The following is a 22,073-nucleotide window of genomic DNA, read 5'->3' as shown; positions in this document are numbered from 1 at the left end:
AATGGAAACAAATGATTTATATTGCTTGCCGACCACTTTGAAGTATCCTTCCACTTTATGTGGAAGCCTCCGAATCATATGGCTATTTTAGCACTTTGCTTGGTTGCAATAATATTCTGGTCGCTTCACTCTCTATGATTATAAATATTTATTTTGGAGGGGGCTCACATGCATTTAAAGCGTAACACCAAACCACTGATCAGTTCTGTTCATGTCTTTTTCCACTCTAATTATGTACGTTCATTAGCTTAATTACTATGACAGGTAGGGACATACCGTTATCATTGTTGGATTTATGCTCTTGAAACAAGCTTATCCATAATCAGAAACTTTGATTAATAATGGATTGTAGAATCCTCAAACTAGCTCATTAAATGACAAAATCCATTTAATTGATTATTAAGTTACAAGAAAGAGCCCATTAATTGGGCCCAAGGTGTTATGAAACTCTAGGAGGATTAGGATTAGCAGTCTATAAATATACTGCTTACTAACCCAGATAGAGTTTTTTTTTTTTTTTTTTTACGTATTATTTTCTAGCGATTATGAATCTTCATAGAGAATTAAAAACACCTTGAGAGAAAAATAGAAACTGTGAGTTTCAGAATGTTTTTCAGATTAACTTTCTTGTTTCTTTTTTGATCAGGTGTGCCCATACGCAGATCTGTGACTAGAGAATAGTTTGGAAGGTCCTGCGCATAAAGGTTAGTAAAATAAATGGATAGTGACATTATTTATCACATGCTTTATTCAGTCTCGATCAGGCTTCCGCTGTGTATATGATACCAGCAATTGGTATCAGAGCTGTGATTGAATCTGTGTGTGATAAATCGAATCCAATTTTTTTTACAGTTTTATTTTCATGTATATACGATGTATATTAGATATATGACACCAAGCATTCTATTATTTATGTTATTTATAATTTTTGTATTATGAATGAATGATTTGGTTTTGGCCTTAATCCATGATAGATTTTTGCTTGTATTTTTTTTTTTTTTTGGATGTAACAAGGAGGCTAATCATAAGATTAGGGTTTCCTCCTTGATTTATTGATTTATTTATTTTTCCTGCAATTTTTATTTGAATTTTTATATGTAAATTCGGATTTATTGGAAAAATATGTAAGAGTATCCCCAAAAAACTGTATACAAGTTGCTGTTTGTCATTTTTCATGCAGATTAAGTCTGTGCCTTGACAAAACAACTCCATAGGAAGTTAAATGACACGACGGACAATCGGTGGGAGGAGAATGGTCGCCGGAAACATCCTCATGCGCCCACACGTGCAATGCAAAGTGGCTGAGAGTGGGATTCATGCGCCTTAATTCATCTGGCGCGTGGAGGCACGTGTGTGGTGGGAATTTGATTAGTTTTGGTGGGATGGTTCTTCCGATGGCTATCTACTTTCTCGTAAAATTTCATGATGATCCGAGGTTTGTGTGGCGGCTGGCGACGGTTTTGGTGTTCGGGATTAATAGGGGACATGTTAGAGTTTTGTGTTTTTTGGGCTAAAAATCCTAGAAACCAATTCTAACTTGACCCATATCCTATAGACTTGCAAGATCAGAAGAACAAGCCAGATATCAATTTGGGCTTTTTAGCCCTATTATGCTTGTAATTTTCTTTTATAGGAAACCATGGATTAAGGTCTATTAATTATTCTATGTTTATAATTATTTAAATTATATGGATATAACATGTGATATGTCCTCATGCTTCCATAGTTTTTTAACAGAATCATAATTCCATTATGCTAACTTCATTTATCATTGTTGGCTAAACAACAGGGCTATTAATTAATTAGTCAGTTTTTTATCAAGACATTTGATAGAAAATTTTATTAAAACCTTACTTATTAGCATTTATTTATTTTTTTAAAATTTATGATTTAAAAATATATTTGAAGTTTTAAATAAGTACAGTAAAATACTAAAAATTTTAGGAGTACAAAATGAACTTTGTTAGGACATTTATAAATCTTCTAAATATATTTTTAAATGTCAACTTTTAAAAAAAATTAAACAAGTTTACTTATCAATTTTTGAATATTTTTAAAGATTGAAATTTGAAAATATATTTTAAATTTTATATAAATATACTAAATTATCAAAATTTTAGAAGACAAAATAAACAATACCCCATTTATATAAATTTTAAATAAATTTTTAAGTTTTAGCTATGAAAAGAGTTAAAAGAAATGATAAGGAAAAATTGGATTGATAAGGAAAAATCGTGAGGATATGTTGATGAAAGTCAGATTAATTAATTAATTAATATTCTAAAGACTTTAATTTTGTCTTACGGTGAATGAATACAATTTCTATTTTGGGAATCTGTTGAAGTACATAAGTTTTGACAATATATATATATATATATAGTTTTTCTACGGTATGGACGCACCCAAAGCTGACAACTTTTGGATGAAATTATCAACTTTATTGTATATTGTACACATCAAAACCAATGTTTTTATCTAAAAAATATTGGCTTAGGATATGATCCGTATGCAGACCGTCTGCATTGTTAAATTTTCATATATATATATATATATATATATATTTTGGATCTTGAATTTTGACGACAATAATTACGTATAATGAAATTGTTTTTTTTTTTTTTTTCATGTGCGGATTAAAACTAGAATTGAAAAAAGTTATAAATTACTATATATATATAAAAATAATAAAATTATGTACAAATATTAATATTTTATATCTTAATTATCTATTGTAATTACATCAATACCTTAACAAAGCCCAACTTAATATAATTTTGGTAAGGAATATAGTTATACACAAATTAATATGGGTAATTGATATTATATATATAGATATAAGCGTATTCATACCTTTGATTTTGACTTTTACATTCTTGTCTTATTCTTCAAAACAAAAAAAAACAAAAAAAGAAAGAGTAACCAAATTTAGAAAGAAAGAGAAACCAAGAGGATCACGAGATTCAAATCCAAACCCTTGTCTTTTGACGCATTATTAATAATTCTGGAGTATCCTTGTCCTTTCCTCTCTCGACATCGATCTCGTTCTCTCATACTAGTTGAGAAAACAAGGCCTTTATGTCATTCTCTAGCTTTTTATCTAAACACGTTCTTCGATCTCTCTAATTCCTTCTTTCTCTCTTGATTTAGACCATTCTTTGGGACCACTACAAAGCTGAATCTTCAATAGGAGCAACTAGGTCGATCATTAATTGGTGATTGGAAAACGTTGTTCGTATTCATTTAATTACTAACTATTTCAATTTTACGCTCCATATATATATATATATATATGATCAAGAAATGCCTTTTTTCTTTTTTCTTTTATTTCATTTTTTTTTTAAATTTTTTTATCAAGGGGGAGCCAGAGGCGCAAGGAAATGAATGCAATTTCATTGTAATTGGGTCATCAACAAATTTCTTGTTTCCATTTTGACGTAACAACATATGTTGTGTGCTGTAAATAAATTGATTGGTGGTAGATAAAATATTTGATTAATGTTTATTTGAATAAATAATAGAAAAAGAAAAAAATATATATATATGTTCGATATTGTTCTGATAACTTTCTGGGCCATCTATAACCGTATCTTCTTTTACGAAGCTAAAATAAAAAAAATTATATATATATATATATATATATAATTTTCTTCATTTTTTTTTTTAAAGAACCTATTATGTACTCTCTTGAAAAGGTGTCAAACTTTTTATAAATCTTTATTAAACGCCCCATCACAGTTGGATTTTAACAAAAGCTCTTGGTAGGGTCCATCTGGTGACCTCTTGCTTCCCAACATTATGAGCCGGGCTTTTGGTGGCATAAGACCTGTCTGTATGTGTGGCTGCTGTTTAGTGATCCCCCACATTCATGCCGGGCTTGAGAACCAATATTAATGACCTCCGGACAGGGTTGGACAGCTTGATGCATACATTTGTTCCGCATTTACCAGGGTATTTAAAGCAGATAGCACCAAGCTCCATATCACCATCATTCTTAGCAACGTCTTTCTTATAACTAAGAAACATATGAAGGAAGGGTATCTTCTAACCAACCATGTAAAATGTTTTTTTTTTAGACTATAAAATGTTTATATCAAAATAAAAGTATTTCTTACAAGAAAACATTTTTTTCGGATGACAATTTTTTGTAAGGAAATTGAATATGTTAAACATGGTAGATTTTAACAAATTGATTTATTAGTAAAAAAATAATAATTTTAAATTAATTAAGTAGATGTATAAATATGTATATGATGTTTTAAATTTTCATGAGTTGATAATCTTTTATTGAGTGAATGGATCATCTCAGCTATAATCCCATCCTATCGAATAATTCCTTCTTAACGAAGCCCAACTTAATATAATTATGGTAACCAATATAGTTGTACACAATTTAATAAAGGGAACTGTTATTATATATATATATATATATATGGATATAAGCTTCTTATCTTATCCAATCACGTTCTTCAATTTCCCTAATTCGTTCTCTCTCTCTCTCTCGGTTTAGAGTCTAAACTTTAGACCATTCTTTGGGAACACCACAAAGCTGGATTATCAATAGGAGCAAGTAGGTCGGTCATTAATTGGTGACTGGGAAAAGGTTGTTCGTATTCATTTAATTACTAACTGTTTCGATATTATGCTATATATATGATCAAGAAATCTCTTTTTTCTTTTTTATTTTATTTCATTCTTTTTTCTTTTTCTTTTTTTTCTTTTTTTATAATCAAAGGGGAGCCAGAGGCTCGGGTCATCAAGAAATTTCTTGTTTCCATTTTGACGTAACAACATATATTGTGTGTCGTATATAAATTAATTGGTGGTAAGTAAAATATTTGATTAATGTTTATTTGAATATATAATAGAGAAAAGAAAATAAAAATATGTTAGATATTGTTTAGATAGCTGTCTGGGCGATCTTCTTTTACAAAGCTAAAAGAAAGAAAAAAGAATGTATATTATTATTATTATTATTATTTTAAAAGAACACATTATATACTCTTTTGAAAAGGTATCAAACTTCTAAAAATAGGCCTCATCACAGATGATTTTGCCAAAACTCTTGTCTCTTGCCCAACATTATGGGCCGGGCTTTTGGTGGCATAGGACCTGTATGTGACTGCTGTTCAATGATCCCCAAACTTCATGCCGGGCTTGAGAAGCAATGGCAATAGTCAGCTCAGGGCACGATTGGACAGCTTCATGCAGACATTTGTTCCATTTTCTTTAATTGCCAGAGAGTATATAAAGCAGATAGCATCAATCTTTGTATTGGATTTGGATCCTTTGTTAGGGTTTTTTTGTTCTTGTTTAAATTTACTTTTTTATTAGAATCATTTATTTAAAAATCATCTAATTCAATGACTATAAAAAATAACAGATCAATTAATATGATATATAATATGTATGTATTTATTAAATTTCACATCAATTAATATGACACACGATTTGTATATATTTACTAAATTCTGTACAAATATTAATATTTTTTTTTGTCTAATTTCTTTCAGTCTTCCATGGAATGCGATGTTTTGGAAAAACAAAATTGAGAAAGGCATCTAGCATCAATGGAGGGAAAAAAGGAAAAAAAAAGAAAAAAAATTTCAAAACTTGAAGCTTTTGGGTGAACTTACAGTTGTCTCCAAGTGAGTAAAACCCTCTTCAATTTCGGCAAGAAGTTTTAATTTTATTTTATTTTATTCAAAAATCAAGGTTTAGATTGGGTTTTTTTAATCATTCATTGGTTGAGAGGCATGAGGACTAGAACCTGTAATGCCCATTACTATAAACTCTTCCCACTTATTCATGAATCGTGAGATATCAGTTTGAGAAGTTTGAGCTTGTTTTTAGAAACTCTCAATTTTGCTTGCCTCTCTCTCTCTCTCTCTCTCTCTCTCTCTCTCATGTTTGGAAGCTTCTATGGAAAACCTTCAAATCTTTATATCTTTTTTCTTTTCCTCCATTAGTGCTTGTTGTTTCTTCCGATATTGTTTTATCAAAACGTCATTTTTCATAGAAGAGTCAAGAGACTGAGGCAAAAGAAAAAGAGAAAAAAAGAGCATGTGTATTGCACATAAGTATTTTTCCTCTAATGTTTGGAAGCTTCTATGGAAAGCTTCAAATCTTTATGTATTTTTTCTTTTCCTCTATTACTGCTTGTTGTTTCTTCCAATCTTATTTTTCTAAAACGTCTTTTTCCATGGAAGACTCAAGGAACTCAGGCAAAAGAAAAAGAGCAAAAAAAAGAGCATATGTTTTGCTTATAAGTTTAGTGAGCATGTACAGGTTATGTACAATATTAGTACAATATTAATCGACGTATCATATCTTTTGATTATTGAATTGGATGATTTTTAAATGAACGATTTGATAAACAAATAAGCATAAATAAGAACTGTAAAAAGCCATCAGAGAATCCAAATCACTTCATATCACCATCATTCTTGTTACTGATAAACACGTGAAGGGTATCTTTTAGCCATGGTAAAATTTGACTATATTGCATGTCATCAGAAAACGTAGCTCCAAACTCCTTCCAAACCAAACAGCCTTAGTCTGTAGATTCTGCTTCATTCTTGCAAACAGGATGTACAGAATCATGTCCTAGACATCTGCTCCTTTGGGATTATCAGTTATTGAAAGGATACTATGGTGGAGTTTGAAAGATCCTTAGCTTCGAACTTTGGGCCTCAAAACGGCCATTCAATGAAAGTAAATAAATAAATAATACCGAAAGCTTTTGTTTTTCTTTATAATTATAGATAAGTTTGATTGGATTAAGTCGACGACCAGGAAAGAAGCCACTAATCACGGGAAAGAAGGCAGCGGCACTATTATTTCCAATAATTAAAGGATTAATTGTACTTTAGTATTTTTAATTTCATAATATTGTAATTTAGGTTTTTAATTTATAATCTATCATATTCAACCTTTAATTTTTTAATTTAGTTTACATTGATCCAATTATAGCCAAATTTTTTAATATCAACTAAAAAAATATTATGTTTAAAGTATGTCACATAACTTTGCAAAGTGTAAAACACCCAAATCAATTTGTATAGGTCGCAGCCTAGTGTTAAAGGACGTTTAATTCTTTTTAATACAATTACTCTTTCAAAAAGTAAATAAATAAATAAAACCATATGATAATACAAAGAGTGCTAATAACGATAACAATACTAAACCAAATATATATATAAATGGTTTATACGAATTATTTGTTACAAAGGGTACATTTATTTCTTTACACCACTCTAAAATGAAAGGTACGTACATTTTACTTCTATATGCCCCAGATCCTCATGTGGCCATACATCTTGCTACTGAAGCTCACAAAGAATTTTCCAAATGTACTGATCAGCAGGCGATTTTTGGTCCATTACATCGGGAATGCTTTGAAGGAGAATAGCAGTGACAGTGAGAGATGGTCTCGATCGCAGCATGGCTTTGTAAAGATTAACTGTGATGGGGCATTTTTAGATCAATTGAATGGAGGGAGCTGCTGGGATCATCATTAGAGGTTGGGAGAGGACAGGTCCCTTATGGGTCGAGCCATTCGATTTAGAGTGGAGGCTATTAACCATGCATTATTGACAGCAACAAAATCTGGGTTTTCCTATAGAATTATAGTAGAAACGGATTGTGAGAATCTTTACAAGGGAATCAATTCATCATCATAGGATTCTTGCTGCTGGAAGATTGAAGCTTTACTCAAAGGATATTAGAAAGGCTAAAGGATAAATTTTTTTTAAGTTGTAGCTTTTCCTTAGTTCCTAAGGGCTTGTTTGGTTTTCAGTATTGTGTTGGAATGTATTGAATTGGATTAGATTGGAATGGATTGGATTGGAATGGATTGGATTGGAATGAATTGTATAATGTAATACTGTATCGCGTTTGGTATTATAATGTATTATACTATATATTTTTATTTTTATTAAAATAAAAATATTCACCATGCTTGAAAGAAGAAAAAAACAAAAAACCGTCTCTTCTCAAAAACCCCAACCTTGTTAATCCAAATTTTATTCACCCAAAATTCTTAAATCAGTTTTTTTCCAAAATTCTTAAATCAGTTTTTTTATTCAACATTCTTATGCTTAATGAAGAATCAAGAAATTCAAGGAAAAGGTAAAGTAAATGGCTTTGGCTTTGGTAGTTATCATTTTTAAATGAATGGAAGTTTGCAGTGGAAGGTTAAGGTCTTGAACAGGAACTTCTTGCTGTTTCAGATTTCAATTGAAGAAGAAGAAGAAGAGGGATGATGGACCATGAGATTAAGGAGCTTGGTGTAGCTCAAGGCGTGCAAATTTTTTGGGTGGAGGATAGAGGCCCCGGCCTTGAAGGTATTGCCGGTAATGTTGATGGTGGCCATGACACTGCCGACAAAGCCATTTCGCTCAAAGATTCAGATGTTCAAATTGGGAGTGGGATTGCTAGAGTAAGTACAGAGGAGCCACCGATGCCGGCGCTGATTATGCAAATAGTGGGGGGGTTTGAGGGTTGTGGCTGTGGTGGGACTGAAGAGAAAGAAGGGTATTGGTTAATATACTGCAGGATGTATTAAAAGTGAAGAAGGATATTAGATAATCCAATCCATCTGTATTTCCAAATATTATATTGGATACGATAATATTATACAAAATTCTAATACACCTCACCAAATGAACCCTAAAAGTTGTAATAAAGCCGTAGATTGGATTGCAATGACGGCTTTGAGGGATATGCTGCCTCGCAATTGGGATCCTCTTATCCCGGCTGAGTTTTTTCCATTGTTACCTTTATTCTAATGGTTAATGAAGTTTATTTTTCAGACCCAAAAAAAAATAAAAATAAAAAGTACTTCTATGTAATCTCGGTTTCATTCTTCGACCCTTCGTGCGGGTTATGGGATTACAATTTGAAATTCGGCCTCGACCCCACCCAGTCCAGTTCTTCTTGTTCTATAGGATAAATCCGGTTCAAAACCATACAAAGCCCAAATTTTGGACTCGTGCCCTATAATCCACCTATAATTATGTTTCTTTATTTTTTATTATTATCTTTTTGGCGCTTAAATAGGATATTATTATCGAAACAATTTTTTAAACAGTAAAACAATTTTACAGGCTTTATAGCAAACAAATGGGCGTAATTGTCAATCTTGGTCTTTTTCTGTACTCCCCTTGTATCTAACCAAGAGTACGAGCTAGCTCCAAGGTCACCTGTTAATTAAACCCTCACTTAAAATTTCTAAAGTTTTAATGAAAACTTCCATTTTTTTATAAATTTTTTTATGATATTCAATCATTTTCGATATTTTTATATTTTGAATATTTATTTTTTCCATTTATATTATTACTTAGAACCTTTATATTTTCTTTATTATAGCAAATATATCCTACAGATGTAGTACTTTCTTTTTGGGCAATGACTAGCGAAATTTTTTTGCCTCAGTGCGTCTTTTTTTCATCTAAAAGTGTTCATATATTCCCAACTAATTTTGTTACCAAATCTAGTTTAATAATATTATCAAATATATTTTTGGCCAAATATAATTTGGTCATAAAGATTAATTAATTTCTTAGCTAAAGTCTTGGAAGTGTATTCAATTTAACGGAATTTAAAAAAATATATTAAAAGTTTAAAACTATTTAATTCATATTCAAATGTGAAGTCTATTAAAAGTCTAGTTTAGAGGCGTTATATGTTTCTGTTTTTTTCCTCCCTTCCATGAAAATTGTTATTTTCCTATTTTTTTGTAAATTAAATTCCAACCTCCAACCAAGATATTATCATGGGAAAAATTAAATTGATTGCTTGACAAGACAAAAGGGACAAACATAATTATCATCAATGACATAAAAAAAAAAAAAATAAATTGAAAACAGTACAATAAATTATAAAGACACATGAATGGAACAGTGGAACTTTGGAACGCGTAAATAGTTTTGAGCAAGGAATTTGCTTAGGTCAGAATTATTAAGTTTTGAACTTAAATTCTTTAATAATTTTTTTAAAATTTAAACTCTAATTTTTATTTTAATATTAAATTAAATTATCATTTTAACAAAATTTAAGCCAATCCAAAACGGAAAATTGTTTTTTTATATATATTTTTCTCAAACACTAATATGTGGTAACTACCATAAGGACATTGAATTTGAAAAAAAGTTGAAAATATTTTTTAAAATATGAGTAAATTCAGAAAATGTTAAGGTGTTTTTGCATGAATTTGAAAAATTTTGAAAACTACTATATAAAAGATATAGATAAATTTATTATTTTAAACGAAAATTATTTATTTTATGGACTTGGATCTAGATTGTTATTTTATATAGATACTACCATGTTTAACAAATGTCAGACATAAATATGGACAGTGATTACATTTTTAAAAACAAATATTTTGTTTACCATATAAAGCTGTATCACATTTATTTATCAAATTTAATTTTTTTTTATTTTCATTCCCATAAAATATTTTTGAATGCATTTCGAAATATATTTTTAAATTTTGAAAATAAAAAAATCAAATGAGTATCAAAATATTTATCAAATTTACTTACTAAATGATGTAAAACATTAAACTGATATATATATTTTTAATTCACTAATCAATTTAAAAATTTATGTTTTCATATTTAAATTATATAAATTTGTTAATCTATAATATTTTAACCCATATAAATAAGTTTGGTGGATTTTGTAATATCTACCGAATTACTATTAATAATTAACTTTAGCTACTCTTTGACTAATTATTTTATTAATCTTATCTTTAATTAATTTTTGTTAGCTACTTAGTCTGTGGATGATCTAAAGACACCGACGTGAACGGTTGATTTAATTTGATCCAGCAGCTTGGAAATTAGAATTAATGAATGAAGTAGTCTCCAAGTGCAAATTGGGCGTTGAAATTGACCTTCCAATGCCAAATCCTACCGAATCTCATGTTGATTCAAGAGTCTTCTTCTTTTTGGCCATTCATGTGTATATATATATATATATATTTTCGGTCTTTCTTTAATTGCAAGTTCAAACTTTAACTAACTAAAAAAAAAAAAAAAAAAAAAAAACTTTAATTTATTATGCTTATCCGCTATTTTCCTTATTTGGGTTGATTTTCAACATCATTTGGAAGATTTCGTGGCCACCAAATGCATTTGAATAGCCTATCATTGAAAAATGATAAGTGTATGACGTGCACGAAAGGATCAGGATTCGTCAATATCATTTCTCATGTTCCAACCTTACCCCATCAACAGAAAATGGACAGGCCATTTTAGAAAATTCTACGTCTTTTATGTGTTACCTCGCTCACTCACTGTCGTTCCCTCACCGTTTCTAAACAGCTCAACTGTCGTCCAGGTGAACTGCAACAAGCTTAGGAGTACAATGAGAAAACTGGATAAAATCAAATGGATTTTAAATAATTTATTTTTACATTATGATAAAAATAATAAAAACATTAAATCATATCAATTATTTTAAAATTATATCATTTAATTGTTATCACATATTAAATATATATTAAAAATTATACAGAAATAAAAATATGTTTAAGTAATATGTATAAGAATAGAACATCTATTTTATAGATTTTTAAAAAAATAATAATTTATTTTTAAAACTTCAAAATTTTTAATCTTATATTTTAATTTGAATAAAATTTAAAATATATTTATCATAATTAAATTTATATTGATTATTATAAACTAAAAATATATAAATAAATATAAAAGTAGACTATTAATTAATTTTATCAAATTTAAATATTTTAAAAAATACTAATAAAGATTAAATTTAATTTTAAATTAATATATTTTTTAAATATATAAATAGAAAAAAAAACATTTTCTATTCCTATGCTATTCCTCTTTTTTAAACGGATGATTATTTTATATATCAAACGCAGTTTAGATATTTTAAAACCCAAATGATTTTTTTCCTTAGATAAAGGGGAAAAAAACAAAAACAAAAGTAAATAATTAAATAAACAAAATCTTTCGCATTTATTGCGGTAGGGCCTAGAAATATTGAAAAGATTTAATCTTGTTGGGAGTCGGGACAATAATTGAGCTGTTTAGAAACGGGGAGGGAACGGCAGTGAATGGAGAGGTAACAGATAGAAGAGTTGGAATTTTAAAATGGTATATCTACTTTTTATTGGTGGAACAAGGTTGAGGAGAAGAGTAATGGCATGGAAGATCTCGGTCTTGTAGGAAATATGTTCCAGTCTGACGACACGATTGGAAACGTTCTCGTTTCCGATAAATCAATCACATGACACACGCACTTATCATGTATATATATATATAATCACTCACTTCTTTCAAAAGAACTTTTTTTTTTTTTTAATATATTTTTATAAAAAAACACGTATTAAATTAGAAAGAAATACTTCTATCAAAGACGTTATTAGCAACTTGTTTTTGGTGAACTAATAGTAAAACAACTTATTCCTTAAAAAATAATATGAAATAATAATTCTAACATTTGGATGCCAAACAAACACGATTAACCATATCATCCAAATTAAGTACGGAAGAACCATGTGGTGAAGTAGAAGCCTCCAGTGCCAACTTTCTCCATTCCAGAGCTTTCGTCTTCATTTCTCTACCCTTGTCACCATCCATCAACTCTCTGACAAGACTCTCTATTTGGTGTCTTTTTGCATCATTCTCAATCTCCATCCCAATCCCCCAATCTTTACAACAGTACCGACAGTTGGTCTGTTGCTCGGCGAAGAACGGCCAGCAAAGCATCGGCACTCCTGCACACAGGCTCTCCAGCGTCGAGTTCCAGCCACTGTGAGTCAAGAACCCTCCGATGGCCGGGTGGTTCAGAACTTGCTCCTGCGGACACCAACTCGCCAACATACCTCGCTCTTTGGTCATCCTCGTAAACTCTTCAGGAAGTACCGCAGTTTCACCGGTTACAAGATCAGGCCTAATGACCCAAAAAAACGTTTTGTTGCTATTTGCAAGTCCCCAAGCAAACTCTACCAATTGCTCGGCTGTCATGACAGTGATACTTCCGAAATTGACGTAGACAACAGAGTTAGGTTCCTTGTTGTCTAGCCATTTTAGGCACTCTGTTTCCTCTTTCCAAAGATTTGATCCAATCGACTTCGTCTTATCGTCAGTAATCTGATTAACTAGAAGATTTAGTGGTCCAATGGAGTAAACAAGAGGAAAAATGGATGCAAGTGCATACAAAACGTCATGTTCGAGTGCATCGAAGGTGTTCAAAACGATGGCAGAAGCTCTTTTGGCCCTTTCAATCTCAACCACCACAAAATTTACCATGGTGTCATTTATGTCCGTCGTTCTAATAAATGTGGGGATGTCTCTCAATCTGATCTCTTTGATGCCTGGTATCCAATCTATTACCGTATCCAAATACTCATTTGTGATATAACTTTCATCTGCCAAATAAGACAAATTCCACTACGATCAATAATTCTACTTTATTTTGCTGGGCGTCTACTTCAGCGTCCTATTACCCGTAATAAACCCAGCAGAATAAAGGGGTTGTCACAATCGATGCCAAAATTTACATAAAAAGGATATGTGCATACAGCATACATAAATTTTGTAAATATACCTTTAAGAGGTGTAAAACCCTTTTCGATGAGTTTATGGTAATGAACGTAGGCCATGAATCCGCAACCACTTGGTGTCCAGAATAGTACTTGGGGAATACCAAGTTCTTCGGCGGCTTCAAGAGTGAAGCTCATAGCACCATCAGAAACTATGCAAGATACCGGAGGAACGTCCAGTGAAGAATTGAGATCGGATATAAGGTTCCTAAAGGGAGGTAAGCAGTTTCTCTTGGTGGAATCACACAAGGAAGGTATATCTTGAGTGGCTTCGACGTCGATCAGGGGGAGGCCGTCGGGGATGGTTCGAAACCTAAAAGAAGGGAGGCCGTGGAGGGCATTGAGACCTCGGGATTTAAGGAGGCGTTCATGGTTGAACTCGGTGTTAACAAAGGTGATATGAAAGCCTTTGGAATGGAAGACTTTAGCAAGTTGGAACATAGGGGTTATGTGGCCTTGAGCAGGGAATGGTATGCACACTGCATGAGGCTTCTTTGTGAAGGTTTTGGAACCCATTATAATCTTTCACTCAATAACAAAGTAGAGAAGAAATGGTTAATTTTTCACGAGTCTATACTTTTTAATTTTTTGTTGAATTCCGAAAGATGAATGGGTCTGTGCTTGTTATGACAAAAGATATGAATTTCTTTGGGTTTTTATAGCCAGCACAAGCGGTTTTTTTTTTTTTTTTTTTCTTTTTTTTTTTGGGGGTGGTAAATTAGCCCGGCACAGCACAAGTCACTCAACAGAGGATAATGTTTCTATTTTAAAAAATATTATTTTTTATTATTATTATAAATAATCATCACCGTTAATATTTACTTATTAAATAATAATTTAAATAATTATTATTAAAAAATATATTTTAAAATTTTTAAAAAATAATAAAATTAAATATTTCAATTAACCTATATCATAAAAAATATAAAATAGTTATCACCGCATGTTACAAATATCAAAACCCTAGAGTAAAGTAAACAAACAAATCATCCTACACATAGCAACAAAAGACAGTCATAAAATCATACTTCACGGGTCATGATACCACTAGCTACTTGATGGATGACCAACCAAGCTGCTTTGGTTGTCTAGCTTTTTAAGCTCGTAGCGATTAGGAAATTTGCATGCTTTTCATGATTTTTTTTTTTTTTTAGTGGCAGGAACTTTATTGACGATCATCAATGTTTGAAAATTGTGCTTCGCCTCTATATCAGTCACTTCTCTATATTTTGATGATGTGTAAAATTTTTATCCGTCCGTCTATTTTTGTCAGGATCTATTTAAAATTTTCCACCGAAATCCTAAACAAGTCCTGATCCCAAAAAAATCCTGGACCTCCCAATGAAAAATTCTGCAGAATCTCCCCTAAAGGTTGGACTTAACATAAATTTTCTGCACTGAAAACACACTTTTATATACATCCCCTTAATCCTCCCACATTACTTCAATTTAATTTCACAAATGGCAGCACTTCGAAAACAAATTAAATAAAAGGCATATCTTGGAATTAATTTAGTAAATAACCAATTAAAATATACCATCATAGATTCTCGTCCGTCCATACCACCCACTTAGTGCTACACATGTCAAATACACTTTAAGTATCGTTTTACAAATATGCCAATGCGTAACATAGAAAGAAAGGTAAAGCAACATCACATTAACAATCAAGAAAAAAAACTATAACAAACGTTTTAATGATGATGGTATTGATGTAACTTGACTGAGGGCTCTTATATTCCCATACATATATTAATGTAACTTGCCTGAGGACTGTCATATTCCCATACATATATTAATCATACATATATTAATGTAACTTGCCTGAGGGCTATCTCACCTACCTAAAGGCTACCATTTGTCCGAGGAGTATTATACTTGCCCGATGGCTATCTTTCTTGCCCGTAGGCTGTGATACTTATCCAAAAGTACCATATGGTAGTAATAATAATAAAAATAATAACAAAATTAAAATTAAAGATCTCATAATAATGTTTATAAAAATAAAAATAAAAATAATAATCAATAATAACAACTATAACTATAATAATGATAATAATAGAAATTGGAATTACAATAAAAAATAATTATTATAATAATAATAACAATCCCGATAACAGTGACAATAATGATTAAATAAATAGTTAAATACAATTAATAGTAATAAGAATATAATAACATCGATTAAGAATATTAGTAAGAAATTAAATCACAAATAGATAACATAACATATATACATAAAATCATATCTTAAAATCCATAGCATAAAATGAAATATGCACACTCGCAATGGAGATACGTACGATACCTTCTAACATGCTACGTGATCCATGATTCCAGCTGTTGCCAGTACTTTGCTACCAATACAAACCAGGGTGGTTGCCTATATGGGCCGTCCGATCCCTGAACTTGTAGGCAACATGGTTCTGAGGCTAGCTCTACATGAATCACATTTGTTCGCCGCCTCCGTATGGTGCGGTATATACAGTATAATATCAAATAATATAACATACAAATATATGTACGAACACATATAAAAAAAAAAAAAATACTTGATGCACCATACTATATACCAGTGGTGTCCGAAGGTACCTAGCGTCCCGAGCACCGACTGACAGGAGGTTAAAGAGAGAAACGGCACCACTGCTTAAACCGTCATCCCGGCCATGGAGGGGGGCGGCTTATGGCAAATATCAAACTTGCCTACCCTCTGTCCGATGGCAACTCACGGGAGACATTACAACTTGTGCGCTTATCATAATCACATATACAGTACAGAACACCGGTATGTGTATAGGTGCATCTTAAAAAAAAACTATAAATTTCGTAATATTATAAAATATTAAATTTAGATAAAATATAATCCAATTCATATGCTTTTATCAAATACATAAACAATAATAATAAATAATAAATAATCAAATATACGGATATTCTTGATCACAATAATTTAATATAATTATCTTTTTTTTTCTTCTCAAATCTTCAATTCAATTTATAACAAAATTATCATCAAGGCCACATACAATTTAACATACAAGTAAAGATACATAAATACATTAGAGATATAACAATACAATTTATTGTAAGTCATCCATAGCTATCTACGTATATATTCACATATACATATTTAGATTTTCACACATTTAAATATATATACACGGTAAAACTTTTAACAAACAATTTAACAAGCGCAATGTCCAGATACATATGTATACATACATTTTGATATGCATAAACAAAGGCTTCAACAACACATATTTATACATATATATATATACATATATATACCCATTCACATATCACCATGTATTTATATACATTACCGCACAGGTATATATATATATATATAATGCATGTATTTATCAATATCCCCATACACATATATACAGAAAAAAAACACACACATATATATAAAAAATATACAATTTAATTTAAATCTCCATTTTTCATATTTAATTTAATAATTTAATAAAAAAATAACAGCTTCTCAAATACACATCCATAATTTACAAACAAGATATCAATGCGAAGCTAAGGATATGGAGAATATGATTCTGACCTTCGATTGGTTTGAAACTGCCGGTGGTGGCCGGAATTTTCGTTGGAAGCCGCTACCAACTTGCCCCTCCTTTGTACGCCATGAAGGAGCTCGAATTGGAGCAAACGGAGGTCACCATTAGCTTCAGAGGATCCAAATTAAGGGAAAGGGACCAAGAACACAGTCGGAAACGGCGGGAATTCGGTGACCGGATGGGTTGCTGCCGCCGGCTTCCATTGCAGTTTCCCGGCTCGTCAACGGTTTCCCCGGTGACCAGATCACACTTCAACAAAGCTCACATGATGGGCTACCGATTGGTGTGGTCGATGCAGCTTGGGTGCGCCGGAACACGGCGGATTTGGCCGGAGAGAGAGAGATGGCTGCGGCTGCTTCCACCGCCCGATCTGGGCACATCGCCAGCTAACCGACCACCAAATTTGATAGCCAAGCTCACCGGCGGCTGGGCTATGCCTATGGCCGGCGCGTCTGAGCAATGGGTGGCTGGAAATGATGAAGGCCGATGGAGCCGAGGGAGAGAAGAAAGAAAAGAGAAGAAAGAAGAAGAAGGAAGAAGAAGAAGGTTCAGGGGGGGCTCCCTTTTTCCCATGTAGGGAGAAGAAAAAAAATAAAAAAGAAATAAAAAGAAAATAAAATAAAATAAATAAAAATAATATTAAAATAATACTGTATTTGAAAAATTCTACAGGTCCATAACTTTCAAACCACATGTCCAAATCGGACGTGCTGCTAGTCTATGAACTCGTATCGATGAGTACTTCAGAACCATGCATGAGTCAAAGCTTAACTTTGCATGAACAAAAAGTCAATCCGATACTCCTTGGATAGTTTGGACCTCAACTTGTTTCGCTCATAACTTTCAAACTGTAGCTCCGTTTTCAACGTGCTACTAGTCTATGAACTCGTGACAACATGTACTTTTTAACGTTACCTTGGTCAATGTAAAATTTCATCAGGAGCAAAAAGTTAACATTTGACCCCTTCTCGGTCAACGACGGTCAAACTCGATCAACCTTGGTCAAATTTGAGAAAATTCCGGTGTACTTCGGGACGGGTGTTACAATCTTCCCCTCTTACAAAAATTTCATCCTCGAAATTTTATACGTCACAGAAACACATAAGAATATTGATTGCAGATTTGTGCCTCGAGCTTCCATGTCGCTTTCTCGACTAGATTAATTCATCACGAGACTTTTGACTTGAGAAAATGATACGAACCTAGGACGACCTGCTCCTAAACCCGTATTATATTAGCCAGGATCTTAATTAAGTTCAAGTTCTAATGGAATGGACCTCAACCCCTAACCAACCTATGGTTAGAAACCTTGGTATAATGTAGATGCCACAATAGGAGATGGAAAACCTATTGATAAGTCAAGCTAAAACAACCAATTCTCTAATGGTGTTTTAGGTGTTCTCAAAGAACAAAGAGATAATTAATCTCACAAGTATTTTCTCAATCAAATCAAAGTTGTTTTTTTTATTGATAACTAAGCCTTTAAATAGGCTACAAATCCACGAAACAAAACCCTAGAACATAAAGAAAACCAGCCACCACACATAAAAAAACCTAGTTGCCTGAAACTATACTTCCTTTCCTAATCTAAGTTTGATTAATTAATTCCTTTATATTAAATTAGAATTAATTAATTTACAATGGAAAGAATAAAATAAAAACCTTCCTAAAGTTATTTTTCCAGAAAATAAATAAATAAAAGCCAAAAAGTAATGGTAGTTTCCTAAAACAAAAAGTAAAAACAAATTAGGAAACTAAAAATGCTACCCTTTTTGATCAAGTTGACTTTGATCAATCTTTGACCTCTTTGAGCTTTAAATAAGCTTCTAGATTCTTTTTAGGATGCCAAATAAGCTGAATATGAAGTCCCACACGTTGCCCATGCTTGGAAAAATAAGAAAAGGCTAATACAGTAAAATACAGTAAAGCCAGCAAGCAATACAGTAAATTCGGCCAAATTGTTGATGCTGTCCGTACAAGCCCTTTTTGATTGCATTTGAGGCTGCTTTAACTTGATTCCATGACCTCTTAGGAATATGTATTGAACCCATAAAGCATTGGAACCATTTCATGCTTCCCGGACTCCAAAAATGTACCAAAACCGTCATCTGGGTCCGTATCGGCTTCCACCATTTGGATGCTTAGAATAGGCTTTGTATCTTCAAGTATGGACAAGCTTTGTTGAGATTGATTACCCCTTGTATAAATACTCCCAGGTTGTCCTTAAATCTCTTAATTTGAGCTCTTGTGATTGGCCTAGTCTTCATCCGTGTCGAGTCAGCACCCCAGCGGGTTATCGGTTGAGCGGGCTCGGGCGGAATCACATCAGAAAATAGTCTGTATTCTTCATGATTCAAAATCTACACTGGTTGCTCCTTACATGACAGGTTGTTGATGTCCTTTTGTAGCTCCGATGCGCGAAATACATTACATACTTGTGTTAACTCTTCCAAAAATGCTAACTCGTACGTTACAACACCAAGTCTTTCGATAACCTCGTAGAAACCAAGATAATGAGAACTTAGCTCTCTCTGTCAACCAAAACGTATGACTCTCTTCTACGGAGATGATTTCAAAAAAACTCAATCTCGGACTTTGAATTCAAGATCTTTTCCTTGCACGTCGGCTTAACTAATTGGTCGATCTTGAGCAGCTTTCAACTCTCTCGGATGGCCTTCACCTTATTCATAGTCATTCGTAGGTGTTCACATCCAATTTACGTTGGTCGTCGTGTGGTGCTTTTCCTCACCTACTTCACTCTAATATAATGGGGTTCGACACTGCCTTCCATATAAAATCTCATACGAAGACACCCCGATGCTCGCTTGGTAGCTAATATTACAGCGAACCTTATCAACGACAATTGCTTATTCCTACTTCATTCCGACATTACATAATGCACGGTCTCAGCATAACTTCCAAAGTATGAACTTTTGCACTCTGCTTGTCCATTGGCCGGGGGTGGAAGACAATGCAGTAGTCGAGCCTCGCTCCAGTGTATTTGTTAACCTTCACCATAGTCTTGAAATAAGCACTAATCTCAATTAGACGTAATGGTCATCAACACTTCATGTAGACTCATAATATGTTTTACGAACTGCTCGGCCAACTTACTATGGTGAAAACCACTCTCACATAGGTAGGAAGTACTCTGACTTAGTTGGTTGATTATTATCCAAATGTCATTATACCTTTTCACTGTGGGGAAAAACTTGTATACGAAATTCATGTTGAGTCGCTCCCACTTCCACACACGAGGATAGACAAGGATTGAAGCTGCCCTGAATGTTTCTGCTTCTCGTTTTCACTTGTTGGTAACTTAAACTTGAGCACCTTGATTCGAATTCTGCAACTTCCTTTATCGTGCCAAACCACCAATATTACTTAGTGAGCGTTCGATACATCCTCACACTTTCGAGGTGTACCGCATACATCAAATCACGTGCTTCTTTTAGGATCTCCCTTTCTAACTCAACGATATTCGACCCTTAAATTCTTGATTAACAAAACTTGGACCTTAAGTTGATCTTAAAAATACCTTAACACCTTGGGATTGATTGACACACATCCACACTCAGCAACAGATATCAATTACGGCTGCTCACCTTGTTAAGTCGTCGGTAGCTGATACACAACTTAGATTATCATCCTTTTTCTCCATGAATGAAATAGGCTCCTACAAAATGATATGTTGGGTCGAGCGAATCCCTTATTCACCAACTTTTGCAGTTGATCCTTTAACTCCTTTAACTTTGATAGAGCCATACTGTCAGGACCCGTCCAAAATTCCTCACCGGAACCCTCTCACCGGCAACCATAGCCGGCAGCGGTGCGTACGGTGGCCGATGGCTAAGATTTTTGGGAGTTTTGTAGATCAAGGGGAGAGGGTTCCAACGGGACCGGAGGTGAGGCAAATGGAGGCCGGATGGCGAAGAATTGGGGTTTGAAGGTTTTCGGTGCCTCACCGGAAAATGCTCCGATCCCGGTGCATCGGAGGTCCGGTGGCCGTGAAATTTGGTGGGTTGGCCGGAAATGAGGAGGTGGTGAGGGGTGGCTGGCGCGTGTGGCTTGAAAATGGCCGGAAAGGGGTCAAACGGCGGTGGAAAGGAAAAATCGCCCACGAGCTTCGCCGGCTCGATCTGGGCGCGTCCGGCGATCGGTGGTCGTGAGATTTTGGGATTTGGCCGGAAATGGGGAGGCGCTCCCGTCTGACCGGAGCGTGTAGCAAGGATCGGCCAGAAAATGTGACGATTCCTCATGTCCACATTGAAAACACACACCCTAATACTGGCAAATTCCATGGTGTGCTCTAGTACAACGTCTGCAAAACGGCTTGGGACTAAAACCAGATCGTTGATATGAACTCGTGCCGCTGCTAATGGAATGACGAGCTGGTTGAGGCATCTGATAGCTACCTCTCCGCTGAAATCTGCCCCGCGGGCTTAACCCATCACTATCTGAGGAGCCTGAACTATGGCTTTTCTTAGCTGCCCCTTGTCGAGGTACCCCACTATATGAACCTTCGAATGATCTGCGCCTCGAGGGTTTGCGCATCTCCACCTGTCTCTCTAGCTCGAGTGCTGCATCCCTGGCGGACTGATAAGTGGGATGTACTGATCCAGAAAGGGTGAGGGTTATGTTTTCATTCAAGTCGTCTATGAACCTCACCTTCTTCGCATGATCGTCGGGAATCATGTGCATGCAGAATTCGGATAGCTCCCAAAACCTTCTCTCGTACTCGGACACAATCATGTTCCCCTGTCGCAGTTCCTCGAACTCTCTCCTCCTTGGTTCACGGTAGGCAGGAGGACAATACACAGTAGTGAAGGCAACCTTAAACTGATCCCACGTATACCTTCTGCGAGTCTTTTCTACTTTCCACCACTTCCGGGCGTCTCCTTCTAACATAAAACCAGAAA

At 33.5% G+C, this 22,073-nt stretch overlaps 1 protein-coding gene across 1 annotated transcript; it reads right to left on the bottom strand.

Annotated features, from left to right (window-relative positions):
- Window positions 1-12,379: 12,379 nt before the first annotated feature.
- On the bottom strand, window positions 12,380-14,224 carry LOC107403486 (7-deoxyloganetin glucosyltransferase-like). Its single transcript, XM_016010371.4, has 2 exons — window positions 13,585-14,224; window positions 12,380-13,405 (listed from the first exon to the last, which is right to left on the bottom strand). The coding sequence occupies exons 1-2, from the start codon at window positions 14,093-14,095 to the stop codon at window positions 12,468-12,470; spliced, it is 1,449 nt and encodes a 482-aa protein (XP_015865857.3). The 5' UTR covers window positions 14,096-14,224; the 3' UTR covers window positions 12,380-12,467.
- Between the last annotated feature and the right edge of the window lie 7,849 nt (window positions 14,225-22,073).

This window comes from Ziziphus jujuba, chromosome 5, assembly GCF_031755915.1.
Source record: "Ziziphus jujuba cultivar Dongzao chromosome 5, ASM3175591v1".
NCBI lineage: Eukaryota > Viridiplantae > Streptophyta > Magnoliopsida > Rosales > Rhamnaceae > Ziziphus > Ziziphus jujuba.
The sequence above is the reverse complement of the archived record's forward strand: the minus strand, read 5'-3'. Positions and strand labels throughout refer to the sequence as shown.

What these genes read in the sequence shown, in the direction of transcription:
- LOC107403486 (XM_016010371.4), bottom strand. Translation starts at nt 14,095, where the DNA reads ATGGGTTCCAAAACCTTCACAAAGAAGCCTCATGCAGTGTGCATACCA. An exon ending in GGGTTTTACACCTCTTAAAG is followed by an intron (nt 13,406 to 13,584) that starts GTATATTTACAA and finishes CTTATTTGGCAG; the next exon opens with ATGAAAGTTATATCACAAAT.